This window comes from Paralichthys olivaceus, chromosome 23 (assembly GCF_024713975.1).
Source record: "Paralichthys olivaceus isolate ysfri-2021 chromosome 23, ASM2471397v2, whole genome shotgun sequence".
Taxonomy (NCBI): Eukaryota; Metazoa; Chordata; class Actinopteri; order Pleuronectiformes; family Paralichthyidae; genus Paralichthys; species Paralichthys olivaceus.
The window spans coordinates 1,378,748-1,400,000 of NC_091115.1; the positions used below are offsets into that span (position 1 = coordinate 1,378,748).

The following is a 21,253-nucleotide window of genomic DNA, read 5'->3' on the forward strand; positions in this document are numbered from 1 at the left end:
AAAAAACGACATAGTAAACTATGACTTCCGAAATCAGGAAAAAGCGACATAGTAAGGTATGACTTCCGAAAATCTTGAAAAAAACGACATAGTAAGGTATGACTTCCAAAATCAGGAAAAAGCGACATAGTAAGGTATGACTTCCGAAAATCTTGAAAAAAACGACATAGTAAGGTATGACTTCCGAAATCAGGAAAAAACGACATAGTAAGGTATGACTTCCGAAATCAGGAAAAAACGACATAGTAAGGTATGACTTCCAAAAATCTTGAAAAAAACGACATAGTAAGGTATGACTTCCGAAATCACGAAAAAACGACATAGTAAGGTATGACTTCCAAAATCAGGAAAAAGCGACATAGTAAGGTATGACTTCCGAAAATCTTGAAAAAAACGACATAGTAAGGTATGACTTTCGAAATCAGGAAAAAGCGACATAGTAAGGTATGACTTCCGAAATCAGGAAAAAACGACATAGTAAGGTATGACTTCCAAAAATCTTGAAAAAAACAACATAGTAAGGTATGACTTCCGAAATCAGGAAAAAACGACATAGTAAGGTATGACTTCCGAAAATCTTGAAAAAAACGACATAGTAAGGTATGACTTCCCAAATCAGGAAAAAGCGACATAGTAAGGTATGACTTCCGAAATCAGGAAAAAACGACATAGTAAGGTATGACTTCCAAAATCTTGAAAAAAACGACATAGTAAGGTATGACTTCCGAAATCAGGAAAAAGCGACATAGTAAGGTATGACTTCCGAAATCAGGAAAAAACGACATAGTAAGGTATGACTTCCGAAAATCTTGAAAAAAACAACATAGTAAACTATGACTTCCGAAATCAGGAAAAAACGACATAGTAAACTATGACTTCCGAAATCAGGAAAAAACGACATAGTAAGGTATGACTTCCAAAAATCTTGAAAAAAACGACATAGTAAGGTATGACTTCCGAAATCACAAAAAAACGACATAGTAAGGTATGACTTCCAAAAATCTTGAAAAAAACAACATAGTAAGGTATGACTTCCGAAATCAGGAAAAAACGACATAGTAAGGTATGACTTCCGAAATCACGAAAAAACGACATAGTAAACTATGACTTCCGAAATCACAAAAAAACGACATAGTAAGGTATGACTTCCGAAAATCTTGAAAAAAACGACATAGTAAGGTATGACTTCCGAAATCAGGAAAAAGCGACATAGTAAGGTATGACTTCCGAAAATCTTGAAAAAAACGACATAGTAAGGTATGACTTCCGAAATCAGGAAAAAACGACATAGTAAGGTATGACTTCCAAAAATCTTGAAAAAAAACGACATAGTAAGGTATGACTTCCGAAATCAGGAAAAAGCGACATAGTAAGGTACGACTTCCGAAATCAGGGAAAAAGCGACATAGTAAGGTATGACTTCCGAAATCAGGAAAAAACGACATAGTAAGGTATGACTTCCGAATTCACGAAAAAGCGACATAGTAAGGTATGACTTCCGAAATCAGGAAAAAACGACATAGTAAGGTATGACTTCCAAAAATCTTGAAAAAAACGACATAGTAAGGTATGACTTCCGAAATCAGGAAAAAACGACATAGTAAGGTATGACTTCCAAAAATCTTGAAAAAAACGACATAGTAAGGTATGACTTCCGAAATCAGGAAAAAGCGACATAGTAAGGTATGATTCCGAAATCAGGAAAAAGCGACATAGTAAGGTATGACTTCCAAAAATCTTGAAAAAAACGACATAGTAAGGTATGACTTCCGAAATCAGGAAAAAACGACATAGTAAACTATGACTTCCGAAATCACAAAAAAACGACATAGTAAGGTATGACTTCCGAAAATCTTGAAAAAAACGACATAGTAAGGTATGACTTCCGAAATCAGGAAAAAGCGACATAGTAAGGTATGACTTCCGAAAATCTTGAAAAAAACGACATAGTAAGGTATGACTTCCGAAATCAGGAAAAAACGACATAGTAAGGTATGACTTCCAAAAATGTTGAAAAAAAACGACATAGTAAGGTATGACTTCCGAAATCAGGAAAAAGCGACATAGTAAGGTACGACTTCCGAAATCAGGGAAAAAGCGACATAGTAAGGTATGACTTCCGAAATCAGGAAAAAACGACATAGTAAGGTATGACTTCCGAATTCACGAAAAAGCGACATAGTAAGGTATGACTTCCGAAATCAGGAAAAAACGACATAGTAAGGTATGACTTCCAAAAATCTTGAAAAAAACGACATAGTAAGGTATGACTTCCGAAATCAGGAAAAAACGACATAGTAAGGTATGACTTCCAAAAATCTTGAAAAAAACGACATAGTAAGGTATGACTTCCGAAATCAGGAAAAAGCGACATAGTAAGGTATGATTCCGAAATCAGGAAAAAGCGACATAGTAAGGTATGACTTCCGAAATCAGGAAAAAGCGACATAGTAAGGTATGACTTCCAAAAATCTTGAAAAAAACGACATAGTAAGGTATGACTTCCGAAATCAGGAAAAAACGACATAGTAAGGTATGACTTCCGAAAATCTTGAAAAAAACGACATAGTAAGGTATGACTTCCGAAAATCTTGAAAAAAACGACATAGTAAGGTATGACTTCCAAAATCAGGAAAAAGCGACATAGTAAGGTATGACTTCCGAAAATCTTGAAAAAAACGACATAGTAAGGTATGACTTCCGAAATCAGGAAAAAGCGACATAGTAAGGTATGACTTCCGAAATCAGGAAAAAACGACATAGTAAGGTATGACTTCCGAAATCAGGAAAAAACGACATAGTAAGGTATGACTTCCAAAAATCTTGAAAAAAACGACATAGTAAGGTATGACTTCCGAAATCACGAAAAAACGACATAGTAAGGTATGACTTCCAAAATCAGGAAAAAGCGACATAGTAAGGTATGACTTCCGAAAATCTTGAAAAAAACGACATAGTAAGGTATGACTTCCGAAATCAGGAAAAAGCGACATAGTAAGGTATGACTTCCAAAAATCTTGAAAAAAACGACATAGTAAGGTATGACTTCCAAAATCAGGAAAAAGCGACATAGTAAGGTATGACTTCCGAAAATCTTGAAAAAAACGACATAGTAAGGTATGACTCCCGAAATCAGGAAAAAGCGACATAGTAAGGTATGACTTCCGAAATCAGGAAAAAACGACATAGTAAGGTATGACTTCCAAAAATCTTGAAAAAAACGACATAGTAAGGTATGACTTCCAAAAATCTTGAAAAAAACGACATAGTAAGGTATGACTTCCAAAAATCTTGAAAAAAACGACATAGTAAGGTATGACTTCCGAAATCAGGAAAAAGCGACATAGTAAGGTATGACTTCCGAAAATCTTGAAAAAAACGACATAGTAAGGTATGACTTCCGAAATCAGGAAAAAGCGACATAGTAAGGTATGACTTCCGAAATCAGGAAAAAACGACATAGTAAGGTATGACTTCCAAAATCAGGAAAAAGCGACATAGTAAGGTATGACTTCCGAAAATCTTGAAAAAAACGACATAGTAAGGTATGACTTCCGAAATCAGGAAAAAGCGACATAGTAAGGTATGACTTCCGAAATCAGGAAAAAACGACATAGTAAGGTATGACTTCCAAAAATCTTGAAAAAAACGACATAGTAAGGTATGACTTCCAAAAATCTTAAAAAAAACGACATAGTAAGGTATGACTTCCGAAATCACAAAAAAACGACATAGTAAGGTATGACTTCCAAAAATCTTGAAAAAAACGACATAGTAAGGTATGACTTCCGAAATCAGGAAAAAACGACATAGTAAACTATGACTTCCGAAATCAGGAAAAAGCGACATAGTAAGGTATGACTTCCGAAAATCTTGAAAAAAACGACATAGTAAGGTATGACTTCCAAAATCAGGAAAAAGCGACATAGTAAGGTATGACTTCCGAAAATCTTGAAAAAAACGACATAGTAAGGTATGACTTCCGAAATCAGGAAAAAGCGACATAGTAAGGTATGACTTCCGAAATCAGGAAAAAACGACATAGTAAGGTATGACTTCCGAAAATCTTGAAAAAAACGACATAGTAAGGTATGACTTCCGAAATCAGGAAAAAGCGACATAGTAAGGTATGACTTCCGAAATCAGGAAAAAACGACATAGTAAGGTATGACTTCCGAAATCACGAAAAAACGACATAGTAAGGTATGACTTCCAAAATCAGGAAAAAGCGACATAGTAAGGTATGACTTCCGAAAATCTTGAAAAAAACGACATAGTAAGGTATGACTTCCGAAATCAGGAAAAAGCGACATAGTAAGGTATGACTTCCAAAAATCTTGAAAAAAACGACATAGTAAGGTATGACTTCCAAAATCAGGAAAAAGCGACATAGTAAGGTATGACTTCCGAAAATCTTGAAAAAAACGACATAGTAAGGTATGACTCCCGAAATCAGGAAAAAGCGACATAGTAAGGTATGACTTCCGAAATCAGGAAAAAACGACATAGTAAGGTATGACTTCCAAAAATCTTGAAAAAAACGACATAGTAAGGTATGACTTCCAAAAATCTTGAAAAAAACGACATAGTAAGGTATGACTTCCAAAAATCTTGAAAAAAACGACATAGTAAGGTATGACTTCCGAAATCAGGAAAAAGCGACATAGTAAGGTATGACTTCCGAAAATCTTGAAAAAAACGACATAGTAAGGTATGACTTCCGAAATCAGGAAAAAGCGACATAGTAAGGTATGACTTCCAAAATCAGGAAAAAGCGACATAGTAAGGTATGACTTCCGAAAATCTTGAAAAAAACGACATAGTAAGGTATGACTTCCGAAATCAGGAAAAAGCGACATAGTAAGGTATGACTTCCGAAATCAGGAAAAAACGACATAGTAAGGTATGACTTCCAAAAATCTTGAAAAAAACGACATAGTAAGGTATGACTTCCAAAAATCTTAAAAAAAACGACATAGTAAGGTATGACTTCCGAAATCACAAAAAAACGACATAGTAAGGTATGACTTCCAAAAATCTTGAAAAAAACGACATAGTAAGGTATGACTTCCGAAATCAGGAAAAAACGACATAGTAAACTATGACTTCCGAAATCAGGAAAAAGCGACATAGTAAGGTATGACTTCCGAAAATCTTGAAAAAAACGACATAGTAAGGTATGACTTCCAAAATCAGGAAAAAGCGACATAGTAAGGTATGACTTCCGAAATCAGGAAAAAACGACATAGTAAGGTATGACTTCCGAAATCAGGAAAAAACGACATAGTAAGGTATGACTTCCAAAAATCTTGAAAAAAACGACATAGTAAGGTATGACTTCCGAAATCACGAAAAAACGACATAGTAAGGTATGACTTCCAAAATCAGGAAAAAGCGACATAGTAAGGTATGACTTCCGAAAATCTTGAAAAAAACGACATAGTAAGGTATGACTTTCGAAATCAGGAAAAAGCGACATAGTAAGGTATGACTTCCGAAATCAGGAAAAAACGACATAGTAAGGTATGACTTCCAAAAATCTTGAAAAAAACAACATAGTAAGGTATGACTTCCGAAATCAGGAAAAAGCGACATAGTAAGGTATGACTTCCGAAATCAGGAAAAAACGACATAGTAAGGTATGACTTCCAAAATCTTGAAAAAAACGACATAGTAAGGTATGACTTCCGAAATCAGGAAAAAGCGACATAGTAAGGTATGACTTCCGAAATCAGGAAAAAACGACATAGTAAGGTATGACTTCCGAAAATCTTGAAAAAAACAACATAGTAAACTATGACTTCCGAAATCAGGAAAAAACGACATAGTAAACTATGACTTCCGAAATCAGGAAAAAACGACATAGTAAGGTATGACTTCCAAAAATCTTGAAAAAAACGACATAGTAAGGTATGACTTCCGAAATCACAAAAAAACGACATAGTAATTTATGACTTCCAAAAATCTTGAAAAAAACAACATAGTAAGGTATGACTTCCGAAATCAGGAAAAAACGACATAGTAAGGTATGACTTCCAAAAATCTTGAAAAAAACGACATAGTAAGGTATGACTTCCAAAAATCTTGAAAAAAACGACATAGTAAGGTATGACTTCCAAAAATCTTGAAAAAAACAACATAGTAAGGTATGACTTCCGAAATCAGGAAAAAACGACATAGTAAGGTATGACTTCCGAAATCACAAAAAAATGACATAGTAAGGTATGACTTCCGAAATCAGGAAAAAACGACATAGTAAGGTATGACTTCCAAAATCTTGAAAAAAGCGACATAGTAAGGTATGACTTCCGAAATCAGGAAAAAACGACATAGTAAGGTATGACTTCCAAAAATCTTGAAAAAAACGACATAGTAATAAGGTATGACTTCCAAAAATCTTGAAAAAAACGACATAGTAAGGTATGACTTCCGAAAATCTTGAAAAAAACGACATAGTAAGGTATGACTTCCGAAATCAGGAAAAAGCGACATAGTAAGGTATGACTTCCGAAATCAGGAAAAAACGACATAGTAAGGTATGACTTCCAAAAATCTAGAAAAAAACGACATAGTAAGGTATGACTTCCGAAATCACAAAAAAACGACATAGTAAGGTATGACTTCCGAATTCACGAAAAAACGACATAGTAAGGTATGACTTCCAAAAATCTTGAAAAAAACGACATAGTAAGGTATGACTTCCAAAATCAGGAAAAAACGACATAGTAAGGTATGACTTCCGAATTCACGAAAAAACGACATAGTAAGGTATGACTTCCAAAATCTTGAAAAAAACGACATAGTAAGGTATGACTTCCGAAATCAGGAAAAAACGACATAGTAAGGTATGACTTCCGAAATCAGGAAAAAACGACATAGTAAGGTATGACTTTCGAAAATCTTGAAAAAAACGACATAGTAAGGTATGACTTCCGAAATCAGGAAAAAACGACATAGTAAACTATGACTTCCAAAATCTTGAAAAAAACGACATAGTAAGGTATGACTTCCGAAATCACAAAAAAACGACATAGTAAGGTATGACTTCCGAAATCAGGAAAAAACGACATAGTAAGGTATGACTTCCGAAATCACAAAAAAACGACATAGTAAGGTATGACTTCCAAAAATCTTGAAAAAAACGACATAGTAAGGTATGACTTCCGAATTCACGAAAAAACGACATAGTAAGGTATGACTTCCAAAAATCTTGAAAAAAACGACATAGTAAGGTATGACTTCCGAAATCAGGAAAAAACGACATAGTAAGGTATGACTTCCAAAAATCTTGAAAAAAACGACATAGTAAGGTATGACTTCCGAAATCACAAAAAAACGACATAGTAAGGTATGACTTCCAAAAATCTTGAAAAAAACGACATAGTAAGGTATGACTTCCAAAATCAGGAAAAAACGACATAGTAAGGTATGACTTCCGAAATCACAAAAAAACGACATAGTAAGGTATGACTTCCAAAAATCTTGAAAAAAACGACATAGTAAGGTATGACTTCCAAAATCAGGAAAAAACGACATAGTAAGGTATGACTTCCAAAATCAGGAAAAAACGACATAGTAAGGTATGACTTCCGAAATCTTGAAAAAAACGACATAGTAAGGTATGACTTCCGAAATCAGGAAAAAACGACATAGTAAGGTATGACTTCCGAAATCAGGAAAAAACGACATAGTAAGGTATGACTTCCGAAATCAGGAAAAAACGACATAGTAAACTATGACTTCCAAAATCTTGAAAAAAACGACATAGTAAGGTATGACTTTCGAAATCACAAAAAAACGACATAGTAAGGTATGACTTCCGAAATCAGGAAAAAACGACATAGTAAGGTATGACTTCCAAAAATCTTGAAAAAAACGACATAGTAAGGTATGGCTTCCGAAATCAGGAAAAAGCGACATAGTAAGGTATGACTTCCAAAAATCTTGAAAAAAACGACATAGTAAGGTATGACTTCCGAAATCAGGAAAAAACGACATAGTAAACTATGACTTCCGAAATCAGGAAAAAACGACATAGTAAGGTATGACTTCCAAAATCACAAAAAAACGACATAGTAAGGTATGACTTCCGAAATCAGGAAAAAACGACATAGTAAGGTATGACTTCCGAAAATCTTGGAAAAAACGACATAGTAAGGTATGACTTCCGAAATCAGGAAAAAGCGACATAGTAAGGTATGACTTCCGAAATCAGGAAAAAACGACATAGTAAGGTATGACTTCCAAAAATCTTGAAAAAAACGACATAGTAAGGTATGACTTCCAAAATCAGGAAAAAGCGACATAGTAAGGTATGACTTCCGAAAATCTTGAAAAAAACGACATAGTAAGGTATGACTTCCGAAATCAGGAAAAAGCGACATAGTAAGGTATGACTTCCGAAATCACGAAAAAACGACATAGTAAACTATGACTTCCGAAATCACGAAAAAACGACATAGTAAACTATGACTTCCGAAATCAGGAAAAAACGACATAGTAAGGTATGACTTCCAAAAATCTTGAAAAAAACGACATAGTAAGGTATGACTTCCAAAATCAGGAAAAAGCGACATAGTAAGGTATGACTTCCGAAAATCTTGAAAAAAACGACATAGTAAGGTATGACTTCCGAAATCAGGAAAAAGCGACATAGTAAGGTATGACTTCCGAAATCAGGAAAAAACGACATAGTAAGGTATGACTTCCAAAAATCTTGAAAAAAACGACATAGTAAGGTATGACTTCCGAAATCACGAAAAAACGACATAGTAAACTATGACTTCCGAAATCACGAAAAAACGACATAGTAAACTATGACTTCCGAAATCAGGAAAAAACGACATAGTAAGGTATGACTTCCAAAAATTTTGAAAAAAACGACATAGTAAGGTATGACTTCCGAAATCACAAAAAAACGACATAGTAAGGTATGACTTCCGAAATCAGGAAAAAACGACATAGTAAGGTATGACTTCCGAAATCAGGAAAAAACGACATAGTAAGGTATGACTTCCAAAAATCTTGAAAAAAACGACATAGTAAGGTATGACTTCCGAAATCAGGAAAAAACGACATAGTAAGGTATGACTTCCGAAAATCTTGAAAAAAACGACATAGTAAGGTATGACTTCCAAAAATCTTGAAAAAAACGACATAGTAAGGTATGACTTCCGAAATCAGGAAAAAGCGACATAGTAAGGTATGACTTCCAAAAATCTTGAAAAAAACGACATAGTAAGGTATGACTTCCGAAATCAGGAAAAAACGACATAGTAAGGTATGACTTCCGAAAATCTTGAAAAAAACGACATAGTAAGGTATGACTTCCAAAAATCTTGAAAAAAACGACATAGTAAGGTATGACTTCCGAAATCAGGAAAAAGCGACATAGTAAGGTATGACTTCCAAAAATCTTGAAAAAAACGACATAGTAAGGTATGACTTCCGAAATCACAAAAAAACGACATAGTAAGGTATGACTTCCGAAATCAGGAAAAAACGACATAGTAAGGTATGACTTCCAAAAATCTTGAAAAAAACGACATAGTAAGGTATGACTTCCGAAATCAGGAAAAAACGACATAGTAAGGTATGACTTCCAAAATCAGGAAAAAGCGACATAGTAAGGTATGACTTCCGAAAATCTTGAAAAAAACGACATAGTAAGGTATGACTTCCGAAATCAGGAAAAAGCGACATAGTAAGGTATGACTTCCGAAATCAGGAAAAAACGACATAGTAAGGTATGACTTCCGAAAATCTTGAAAAAAACGACATAGTAAGGTATGACTTCCGAAATCAGGAAAAAACGACATAGTAAACTATGACTTCCGAAATCAGGAAAAAACGACATAGTAAGGTATGACTTTCGAAAATCTTGAAAAAAACGACATAGTAAGGTATGACTTCCGAAATCAGGAAAAAGCGACATAGTAAGGTATGACTTCCGAAATCAGGAAAAAACGACATAGTAAGGTATGACTTCCAAAAATCTTGAAAAAAACGACATAGTAAGGTATGACTTCCGAAATCAGGAAAAAACGACATAGTAAGGTATGACTTTCGAAAATCTTGAAAAAAACGACATAGTAAGGTATGACTTCCGAAATCAGGAAAAAACGACATAGTAAACTATGACTTCCGAAATCAGGAAAAAACGACATAGTAAACTATGACTTCCGAAATCACAAAAAAACGACATAGTAAGGTATGACTTCCGAAATCAGGAAAAAACGACATAGTAAGGTATGACTTCCGAAATCAGGAAAAAACGACATAGTAAGGTATGACTTCCGAAATCACAAAAAAACGACATAGTAAGGTATGACTTCCGAAAATCTTGAAAAAAACGACATAGTAAGGTATGACTTCCGAAATCAGGAAAAAACGACATAGTAAGGTATGACTTCCGAAATCAGGAAAAAACGACATAGTAAGGTATGACTTCCAAACATCTTGAAAAAAACGACATAGTAAGGTATGACTTCCAAAATCTTGAAAAAAACGACATAGTAAGGTATGACTTCCGAAATCAGGAAAAAACGACATAGTAAGGTATGACTTCCAAAAATCTTGAAAAAAACGACATAGTAAGGTATGACTTCCGAAATCAGGAAAAAACGACATAGTAAGGTATGACTTCCGAAAATCTTGAAAAAAACGACATAGTAAGGTATGACTTCCGAAATCAGGAAAAAGCGACATAGTAAGGTATGACTTCCAAAAATCTTGAAAAAAACGACATAGTAAGGTATGACTTCCGAAATCAGGAAAAAACGACATAGTAAGGTATGACTTCCGAAATCAGGAAAAAGCGACATAGTAAGGTATGACTTCCGAAATCAGGAAAAAACGACATAGTAAGGTATGACTTCCGAAAATCTTGAAAAAAACGACATAGTAAGGTATGACTTCCGAAATCAGGAAAAAACGACATAGTAAGGTATGACTTCCGAAATCAGGAAAAAACGACATAGTAAACTATGACTTCCGAAATCAGGAAAAAGCGACATAGTAAGGTATGACTTCCGAAAATCTTGAAAAAAGCGACATAGTAAGGTATGACTTCCGAAATCAGGAAAAAACGACATAGTAAGGTATGACTTCCAAAAATCTTGAAAAAAACGACATAGTAAGGTATGACTTCCGAAATCAGGAAAAAGCGACATAGTAAGGTATGACTTCCGAAATCAGGAAAAAACGACATAGTAAGGTATGACTTCCAAAAATCTTGAAAAAAACGACATAGTAAGGTATGACTTCCAAAAATCTTGAAAAAAACGACATAGTAAGGTATGACTTCCGAAATCACAAAAAAACGACATAGTAAGGTATGACTTCCAAAAATCTTGAAAAAAACGACATAGTAAGGAATGACTTCCGAAATCAGGAAAAAACGACATAGTAAGGTATGACTTCCAAAAATCTTGAAAAAAACGACATAGTAAGGTATGACTTCCAAAAATCTTGAAAAAAACGACATAGTAAGGTATGACTTCCGAAATCAGGAAAAAACGACATAGTAAGGTATGACTTCCGAAAATCTTGAAAAAAACGACATAGTAAGGTATGACTTCCGAAAATCTTGAAAAAAACGACATAGTAAGGTATGACTTCCAAAATCAGGAAAAAGCGACATAGTAAGGTATGACTTCCGAAAATCTTGAAAAAAACGACATAGTAAGGTATGACTTCCAAAAATCTTGAAAAAAACGACATAGTAAGGTATGACTTCCGAAATCAGGAAAAAACGACATAGTAAGGTATGACTTCCAAAAATCTTGAAAAAAACGACATAGTAAGGTATGACTTCCGAAATCACGAAAAAACGACATAGTAAACTATGACTTCCGAAATCAGGAAAAAACGACATAGTAAGGTATGACTTCCGAAAATCTTGAAAAAAACGACATAGTAAGGTATGACTTCCGAAATCAGGAAAAAGCGACATGGTAAGGTATGACTTCCGAAATCAGGAAAAAACGACATAGTGAGGTATGACTTCCGAAATCAGGAAAAAACGACATAGTAAGGTATGACTTCCAAAAATCTTGAAAAAAACGACATAGTAAGGTATGACTTCCGAATTCACGAAAAAACGACATAGTAAGGTATGACTTCCAAAAATCTTGAAAAAAACGACATAGTAAGGTATGACTTCCAAAATCAGGAAAAAGCGACATAGTAAGGTATGACTTCCGAAAATCTTGAAAAAAACGACATAGTAAGGTATGACTTCCAAAAATCTTGAAAAAAACGACATAGTAAGGTATGACTTCCAAAAATCTTGAAAAAAACGACATAGTAAGGTATGACTTCCGAAATCAGGAAAAAACGACATAGTAAGGTATGACTTCCAAAAATCTTGAAAAAAACGACATAGTAAGGTATGACTTCCGAAATCACGAAAAAACGACATAGTAAACTATGACTTCCAAAATCAGGAAAAAACGACATAGTAAGGTATGACTTCCGAAATCAGGAAAAAACGACATAGTAAGGTATGACTTCCAAAAATCTTGAAAAAAACGACATAGTAAGGTATGACTTCCGAAATCAGGAAAAAACGACATAGTAAGGTATGACTTCCAAAAATCTTGAAAAAAACGACATAGTAAGGTATGACTTCCGAAATCAGGAAAAAGCGACATGGTAAGGTATGACTTCCGAAATCAGGAAAAAACGACATAGTGAGGTATGACTTCCGAAATCAGGAAAAAACGACATAGTAAGGTATGACTTCCAAAAATCTTGAAAAAAACGACATAGTAAGGTATGACTTCCGAAATCACGAAAAAACGACATAGTAAACTATGACTTCCGAAATCAGGAAAAAACGACATAGTAAGGTATGACTTCCGAAAATCTTGAAAAAAACGACATAGTAAGGTATGACTTCCGAAATCAGGAAAAAACGACATAGTGAGGTATGACTTCCGAAATCAGGAAAAAACGACATAGTAAGGTATGACTTCCAAAAATCTTGAAAAAAACGACATAGTAAGGTATGACTTCCGAAATCAGGAAAAAACGACATAGTAAGGTATGACTTCCGAAAATCTTGAAAAAAACGACATAGTAAGGTATGACTTCCGAAAATCTTGAAAAAAACGACATAGTAAGGTATGACTTCCAAAATCAGGAAAAAGCGACATAGTAAGGTATGACTTCCGAAAATCTTGAAAAAAACGACATAGTAAGGTATGACTTCCGAAATCAGGAAAAAGCGACATAGTAAGGTATGACTTCCGAAATCAGGAAAAAACGACATAGTAAGGTATGACTTCCGAAAATCTTGAGAAAAACGACATAGTAAGGTATGACTTCCGAAATCAGGAAAAAGCGACATAGTAAGGTATGACTTCCGAAATCAGGAAAAAACGACATAGTAAGGTATGACTTCCGAAATCAGGAAAAAACGACATAGTAAGGTATGACTTCCAAAAATCTTGAAAAAAACGACATAGTAAGGTATGACTTCCGAAATCACGAAAAAACGACATAGTAAGGTATGACTTCCAAAATCAGGAAAAAGCGACATAGTAAGGTATGACTTCCGAAAATCTTGAAAAAAACGACATAGTAAGGTATGACTTCCGAAATCAGGAAAAAGCGACATAGTAAGGTATGACTTCCGAAATCAGGAAAAAACGACATAGTAAGGTATGACTTCCGAAAATCTTGAAAAAAACGACATAGTAAGGTATGACTTCCGAAATCAGGAAAAAGCGACATAGTAAGGTATGACTTCCGAAATCACAAAAAAACGACATAGTGAGGTATGACTTCCGAAATCAGGAAAAAACGACATAGTAAGGTATGACTTCCAAAAATCTTGAAAAAAACGACATAGTAAGGTATGACTTCCGAAATCACGAAAAAACGACATAGTAAACTATGACTTCCGAAATCAGGAAAAAACGACATAGTAAGGTATGACTTCCGAAAATCTTGAAAAAAACGACATAGTAAACTATGACTTCCGAAATCAGGAAAAAGCAACATAGTAAGGTATGACTTCCGAAATCAGGAAAAAACGACATAGTAAGGTATGACTTCCAAAAATCTTGAAAAAAACGACATAGTAAGGTATGACTTCCGAAATCAGGAAAAAACGACATAGTAAACTATGACTTCCGAAATCAGGAAAAAACGACATAGTAAGGTATGACTTCCAAAAATCTTGAAAAAAACGACATAGTAAGGTATGACTTCCAAAAATCTTGAAAAAAACGACATAGTAAGGTATGACTTCCGAAATCACAAAAAAACGACATAGTAAGGTATGACTTCCGAAATCAGGAAAAAACGACATAGTAAGGTATGACTTCCGAAATCAGGAAAAAGCGACATAGTAAGGTATGACTTCCGAAATCAGGAAAAAACGACATAGTAAACTATGACTTCCGAAATCAGGAAAAAACGACATAGTAAGGTATGACTTCCGAAATCAGGAAAAAACGACATAGTAAACTATGACTTCCGAAATCAGGAAAAAACGACATAGTAAGGTACGACTTCCAAAAATCTTGAAAAAAACAACATAGTAAGGTATGACTTCCGAAATCAGGAAAAAACGACATAGTAAGGTATGACTTCCGAATTCACGAAAAAACGACATAGTAAGGTATGACTTCCAAAATCTTGAAAAAAACGACATAGTAAGGTATGACTTCCGAAATCAGGAAAAAACGACATAGTAAGGTATGACTTCCAAAAATCTTGAAAAAAACGACATAGTAAGGTATGACTTCCAAAAATCTTGAAAAAAATGACATAGTAAGGTATGACTTCCGAAATCAGGAAAAAACGACATAGTAAGGTATGACTTCCGAAAATCTTGAAAAAAACGACATAGTAAGGTATGACTTCCAAAAATCTTGAAAAAAACGACATAGTAAGGTATGACTTCCAAAATCTTGAAAAAAACGACATAGTAAACTATGACTTCCAAAAATCTTGAAAAAACGACATAGTAAGGTATGACTTCTGAAATCAGGAAAAAGCGACATAGTAAGGTATGACTTCCAAAAATCTTGAAAAAACGACATAGTAAGGTATGACTTCCGAAATCAGGAAAAAACGACATAGTAAACTATGACTTCCGAAATCACAAAAAAACGACATAGTAAACTATGACTTCCGAAATCAGGAAAAAACGACATAGTAAGGTATGACTTCCAAAAATCTTGAAAAAACGACATAGTAAGGTATGACTTCCGAAATCAGGAAAAAACGACATAGTAAGGTATGACTTCCGAAAATCTTGAAAAAAACAACATAGTAAGGTATGACTTCCGAAATCAGGAAAAAACGACATAGTAAACTATGACTTCCGAAATCAGGAAAAAACGACATAGTAAGGTATGACTTCCAAAAATCTTGAAAAAAACGACATAGTAAGGTATGACTTCCGAAATCACAAAAAAACGACATAGTAAACTATGACTTCCAAAAATCTTGAAAAAACGACATAGTAAGGTATGACTTCTGAAATCAGGAAAAAGCGACATAGTAAGGTATGACTTCCAAAAATCTTGAAAAAACGACATAGTAAGGTATGACTTCCGAAAATCTTGAAAAAAACAACATAGTAAGGTATGTCTTCCGAAATCAGGAAAAAACGACATGACTTCCGAAATCAGGAAAAAACGACATGACTTCCGAAATCAGGAAAAAACGACATAGTAAACTATGACTTCCGAAATCAGGAAAAAACGACATAGTAAGGTATGACTTCCGAAAATCTTGAAAAAAACGACATAGTAAGGTATGACTTCCGAAATCAGGAAAAAGCGACATAGTAAGGTATGACTTCCGAAAATCTTGAAAAAAACGACATAGTAAGGTATGACTTCCGAAATCAGGAAAAAACGACATAGTAAGGTATGACTTCCGAAATTAGGAAAAAACGACATAGTAAGGTATGACTTCCAAAAATCTTGAAAAAACGACGTAGTAAGGTATGACTTCCGAAATCAGGAAAAAACGACATAGTAAACTATGACTTCCGAAATCACGAAAAAACGACATAGTAAGGTATGACTTCCGAAATCAGGAAAAAACGACATAGTAAGGTATGACTTCCGAAAATCTTGAAAAAAACGACATAGTAAGGTATGACTTCCGAAAATCTTGAAAAAAACGACATAGTAAGGTATGACTTCCGAAATCACGAAAAAACGACATAGTAAACTATGACTTCCGAAATCACGAAAAAACGACATAGTAAGGTATGACTTCCAAAAATCTTGAAAAAACGACATAGTAAGGTATGACTTCCGAAATCAGGAAAAAACGACATGACTTCCGAAATCACAAAAAAACGACATAGTAAACTATGACTTCCGAAATCAGGAAAAAACGACATAGTAAACTATGACTTCCGAAATCAGGAAAAAACGACATAGTAAGGTATGACTTCCGAAATCACGAAAAAACGACAGAGTAAACTATGACTTCCGAAATCAGGAAAAAACGACATAGTAAGGTATGACTTCCGAAAATCTTGAAAAAAACGACATAGTAAGGTATGACTTCCGAAATCACGAAAAAACGACATAGTAAGGTATGACTTCCAAAATCTTGAAAAAAACGACATAGTAAGGTATGACTTCCGAAATCAGGAAAAAACGACAGAGTAAACTATGACTTCCGAAATCAGGAAAAAACGACATAGTAAGGTATGACTTCCGAAATCACGAAAAAACGACAGAGTAAGGTATGACTTCCGAATTCCTGAAAAAACAACATAGTAAAGTATGACTTCTGAAATTATGAAAAAAACGTCCAAAATGTGACGAATGCCACAGAGAAGCAAAACAGTCTTAACAATAATTTCTTCTTCTCGTGTCTACAGGCTTCGACTCGAGCATCGGGAAGGTTGTCAGTTACGAGTCCGCTACGACCCGGCGGATTTGTGGGAAACCAATCTTAGACAACAACGCAGTGAACCTCTTCTCCTCCGTCCTCGTCGCCCTCGTCCTGCCGGGGATGGCGTGGGGGCTGTGGGTCCAGTAAACCACTGACGTACGACACAAGTACAACACAAATCAAGAAGGTGGAAAATAAATACTAAAAAGATAGAAAGACTATTCCACGGCTTGTTCAACTTAAAGCCTCAGACACAAGTTCGTAGGTTTTTTACAGATGCTGTTCAACAGGTAGAAGGTGAAGTCAACAATCGCTGCTTTAACGTAAAGAAAATAAAATTAATGCAGCATAAGTAGAAATTCACAAAATATCTAAATTGAAACAAGCAGAGACTCGATGTGTAAATAACAATTATTGTATATTTATTCTAAAACAATCGTGTGTGGGGCCTGTTGTACAATCCCTTGATCAAATGTTGATGTAAGATATAAAGTGTCTGTTCTTGACCTTTGACCTTGCGTGGTGGCAACAGACGACACGGACGGCGGCAGGTTTCCAGAGGTATCACCGTTTTTATTTCAGAGTGTCTGAGAGAAAAGGCACTAAACCAAACTGGGAGAGTGACATTGAACGGGATGAGGAGCAGGTTTAAATCAACATGTAGAAAGTTTACAGTCGTACTAACACACACTCACATTGTACTATCTACACAACCCATTAACACAAAGGTCCGACAGTTTGGTTTTTTCCTTTAACCCAACAATCCTGAAGCTTCAGCGACGACTGAAACAACAAATCAAACTGAAAGATCATAAATAAAATGATGTTGATGTTTTTGATTCCAGTCTGAACGAGGATTTAAACTCATGTTGTCATGTTTATAATTGTGATCTTCTGATTATCTTTGCAACTGTACATCCTTCAACTGTGGGAAGAAAATTCCCACGTAACTCAAATAAAGCTTATGCAGACTTTAATTTATTAAATAATAAATTATTGTTTGGTCGTCTTTTAAAACTTGGTCATTTCGTCTTTGAAACTGTAAAAGAACAATGGAGCCACTGTTAGAAAAACTATCTCAGGTCTGAAGAAGTCAAATATTTTCAGTTGAACTTTGACAGATGAAGTTGTTTAACGAAGAATAAAAATCAAAGAAGTTGTAATTTTACAAGGAAAAAAGTATTAATTTGAGCATCGACTGTGAATTTAAGTCAAATGTTTTTAGCACAAATCAGAGAAATATTCTAAAAAAAAAATAAAATTTTTCAAACAGTTATTTTTTAGTTATGTCGAACAGAAAAGGTTTTACTAAAGAGAAATCAAAATGTTTGAAGTTATGAGGAGAATTTTTTTAGGAGAACAACGTTGCAGGATATATTTTCTCTTTGACAATTACATAATTTGATTATACTACTACTTTTAGTTTTTGTCTTAAACTTGTTGTGACGTTACAACTATCTTATCTCTTTAAATGATTTATTCTCTTGTAAAATTACAACTTAAATCAGATTTTGAATTAATGCTTTGCTTCACTTTTAACTGAGGAACGTAAAAAGATTTATTGCAGCCATGTTACACTCGTATTTAATGACTGAAGAGTTTTAATAATTTATTTTGCAGCAGAGTTTGAAAGAATCAAGTGTTGAAGCTCCTCGAACGGATTTAAATGTCGACATAAATCAGTTTGAACTCTTTATATAACGGAGTGTTTCAGGTTTACATGAAAGAAACTCACCAAACCTCCAGATCAACGACAATGACGTCAGTGTTTCTTGTGAAGATTGAAAACAACCACAGTTATTCACACTCACACGGGGAGGCGGGGGGGGGGAGGTTTCCAGAAATGATTGGACGAGAGAGCGAGAAAGCCAGAATCAGGGGGAGGGCGGGGCTTCAGGGATGGCGAGGTGTCCGTCACAGCTGATCTTTGTAGTAGCCGAGCTTAGCGAAGGACATTTCCCTGCGGAGCTGCATCACCTCCCAGAACATCTGCTCGGCTGAAACACAGAAACACAGCGAGGTCACATGGTGGTCACATGATCCGACAGGTAAAAAAAAAAAAAGTATTTATAAAAGATTTTTTTCACTCAGTAAAATGTTTGATTTATCAAAACATTTCACAACCGTTTATTTCTCTTGTTTATTACCAGAAAGAAAAAGCTTTTTAAAAATGTAAACACATGGTTCTTTAACTTCTGATTAGTTTCCAGATGTAACTGAGGTTCATTCTCACAATAAGTGATGAAAAGTCATAAATTCAGCAGCAAAGTAATGATTCTTTTCAGAAAACACTTGAGTTTGACCTCTTCCTCTGTTTGAAACCGTCTAAGGAATGTCTCAGGTGGTACTCTGTGTGTGTGTGTGTGTGTGTGTGTGTCTCTCACCGTCCTGCTGTTTGACGAGGCCTTGGTGGATGTAGCGAATGTAGGTGAAGAAGTTACACACTGCTGTGATCTGACAAACACAAAAACACAACAAATCAGCAGCTTGAACCAACAATGTGTGGAAATCAGATACACTTTTTGTGTGTGTGTGTGTGTGTGTGTGTGTGTACTCACTCTGTATCTACAGTAGGGAGAGACGTAGTAATAACTGGACGAGTCTCCAAACTTGATTCTGTGCTTACAGGTTTTGGTCTGTCCACTGAGGGCACATTTTCTATCAGAGACACAGGAAGAGACGGATTATCACATTTTTAACTTGTGTCAACGGGAGGAAAATTTACTTTCACCAATAAAAACAAGCTGAATAGGACTAATAAAGACTGGAGGGAGCAGAGGAGGGAAGGAGAGGAGGGAGCAGAGGAGGGAAGGAGAGAGGATCTCTCTGATGCGCCTGGACAGAAGGTCAGAAGGAAAGAGGGAAGGAGGGAAGATTATGACGAGTTACCAGGAGGTGGAAGTTGTTTGGAAGAGCCAGGCAGGGTCGAGAGAGGTTAAAACAAAATGCAGATGGGAGTGAGCGAGTGAAGACTTACGTGACGAGCTCTGCCCTGCGACCACTAGAGGAGGAAATCGAGGGAAGATGAAGAGATGATGATGAAGGAGTGAAAGCTTGATGAAGATGAGCGAGAGAGTGTGTGTGTGTGTGTGTGTGGGGTCTTACTTTGGTCCTCCACATTCCACCGCTGAGGCTTTGACCACCGGCAGCGGCTGGAAACCGACCGGCTCCACACTGAGCGTGTTCTGCTCCACAGATTCTAAGATGGCCGAACCCAGCTGAGGGACAGAAGAGGACGTGAGAAGACAGAAGAGCTACAGCTGCTCTGTAGAAACAAGTGTAAGCCATTCCTGCAGCTCGTCTTACCTCGCTCTTGCTGAAGGTGAGACAGGGGAAGATGTCCTCACGGTAAACTCGCTCCAGGAAGCAGCAGCCACGGTCGAGCGTCGGCTCCTCCCTCCACGCCTTGAACTCGCTGAACAGCTGAATGTCCACCTGCAACAACACGGATCAGTCACACAGGGTTTCTGTGTTACATTCCCAGAGTCACAGCTGGAGTCAGATGTGTGTGAGCGCTCCTACCTCTCTACACTCTCGTACGATGGGCTGCGTGGCCGACGGGTCGGGCTGCGTCCCCAGAATGGCAGAGGAGGTGCTCTTGTTCCTGCTGTGACCCTTCCTGAAGCCACTCTTCACTCCAGAGGGGAGTTCACCCACGGGGGAGGACGGGGAGGAGAGCACCAGCGTCTTCAGGGCCTGGACCTCCGCCTGGAGCACGTCAATCTGAGGAGGAGGAGGAAGAAGAAAAAGTTTGAAGCCACTTTTCAAAAGTTCGCTGAAGGTTTAGTTTCTACTTTTAGGCTTTAAAGTAAAAACACTATAATTTTTTAACTTGTATTCCTGATCATTCAGGTTTTAGTAGAGCTCCAGATGAAAGAGTTGTTCTATAGAAGTAAAGAAGTAATTAACTACTGAGGCAGACTCAGTGTGTGTGTGTGTGTGTGTGTGTGTGTGTGTGTGTGTGTGTGTGTGTGTGTGTGTGTGTGTGTGTGTGTTCAGTGTCGTCACCTTCCCCAGAGCTTCTTTCAGCTGTTTTTCAGCATTCGCCTGTTTCACATTTGCTTCTCTGACCATTTTGTGAGCCTCCTGCAAAAAAACACACAATATATTTCTTAGGATTTTTTTTTTTTAATCTACACAAGCTCGATGCATATTTAAAGGAACAGTTCACTCTAAAATAAATATAAAAGCTTTTGCTGTGAGCTTGAAGACAGAACACACAGATAAAGTCCGAACAACTTGAGAAAATATAGAAAACAAGCGAGACAAACACAAGGAAGAGGAATGACAAGAGGAACAAGTTCTGAAGGTCGACCGGACAGAAGTGTGTCAATCAACACCTGATGGATTTTATACTCTATCTCTGGAGTCACAATAT

The 21,253-nt window shown here is 36.0% G+C and overlaps 2 protein-coding genes across 8 annotated transcripts in view; one reads left to right on the forward strand and one right to left on the reverse strand.

The window, feature by feature from the left end:
- tmem19 (transmembrane protein 19) overlaps positions 1-17,868 on the forward strand; it is a 31,233-nt gene extending 13,365 nt beyond the window's left edge. The window contains exon 8 of the mRNA XM_069519597.1: positions 16,862-17,868. Coding sequence (XP_069375698.1) covers positions 16,862-17,022 — 161 coding nt within the window. The 3' untranslated portion in view covers positions 17,023-17,868. The remainder of the gene's footprint in view (positions 1-16,861) is intronic.
- The window catches only part of rab3ip (RAB3A interacting protein (rabin3)), a 10,115-nt gene continuing 6,289 nt past the window's right edge, over positions 17,428-21,253 (reverse strand). For 4 of the 7 annotated variants that reach the window (XM_020104857.2, XM_020104861.2, XM_020104859.2 and 1 more), the window contains 8 exons: positions 20,884-20,961; positions 20,398-20,598; positions 20,182-20,310; positions 19,981-20,093; positions 19,853-19,876; positions 19,434-19,533; positions 19,260-19,329; positions 17,428-18,872 (listed from right to left, as the gene is read on the reverse strand). In XM_020104857.2, coding sequence (XP_019960416.1) covers positions 18,790-18,872; positions 19,260-19,329; positions 19,434-19,533; positions 19,853-19,876; positions 19,981-20,093; positions 20,182-20,310; positions 20,398-20,598; positions 20,884-20,961 — 798 coding nt within the window. In that variant the 3' untranslated portion in view covers positions 17,428-18,789. The remainder of the gene's footprint in view (positions 18,873-19,259; positions 19,330-19,433; positions 19,534-19,852; positions 19,877-19,980; positions 20,094-20,181; positions 20,311-20,397; positions 20,599-20,883; positions 20,962-21,253) is intronic. The other 3 variants (XM_020104860.2, XM_069519593.1, XM_069519592.1) reach the window with 1 other exon arrangement.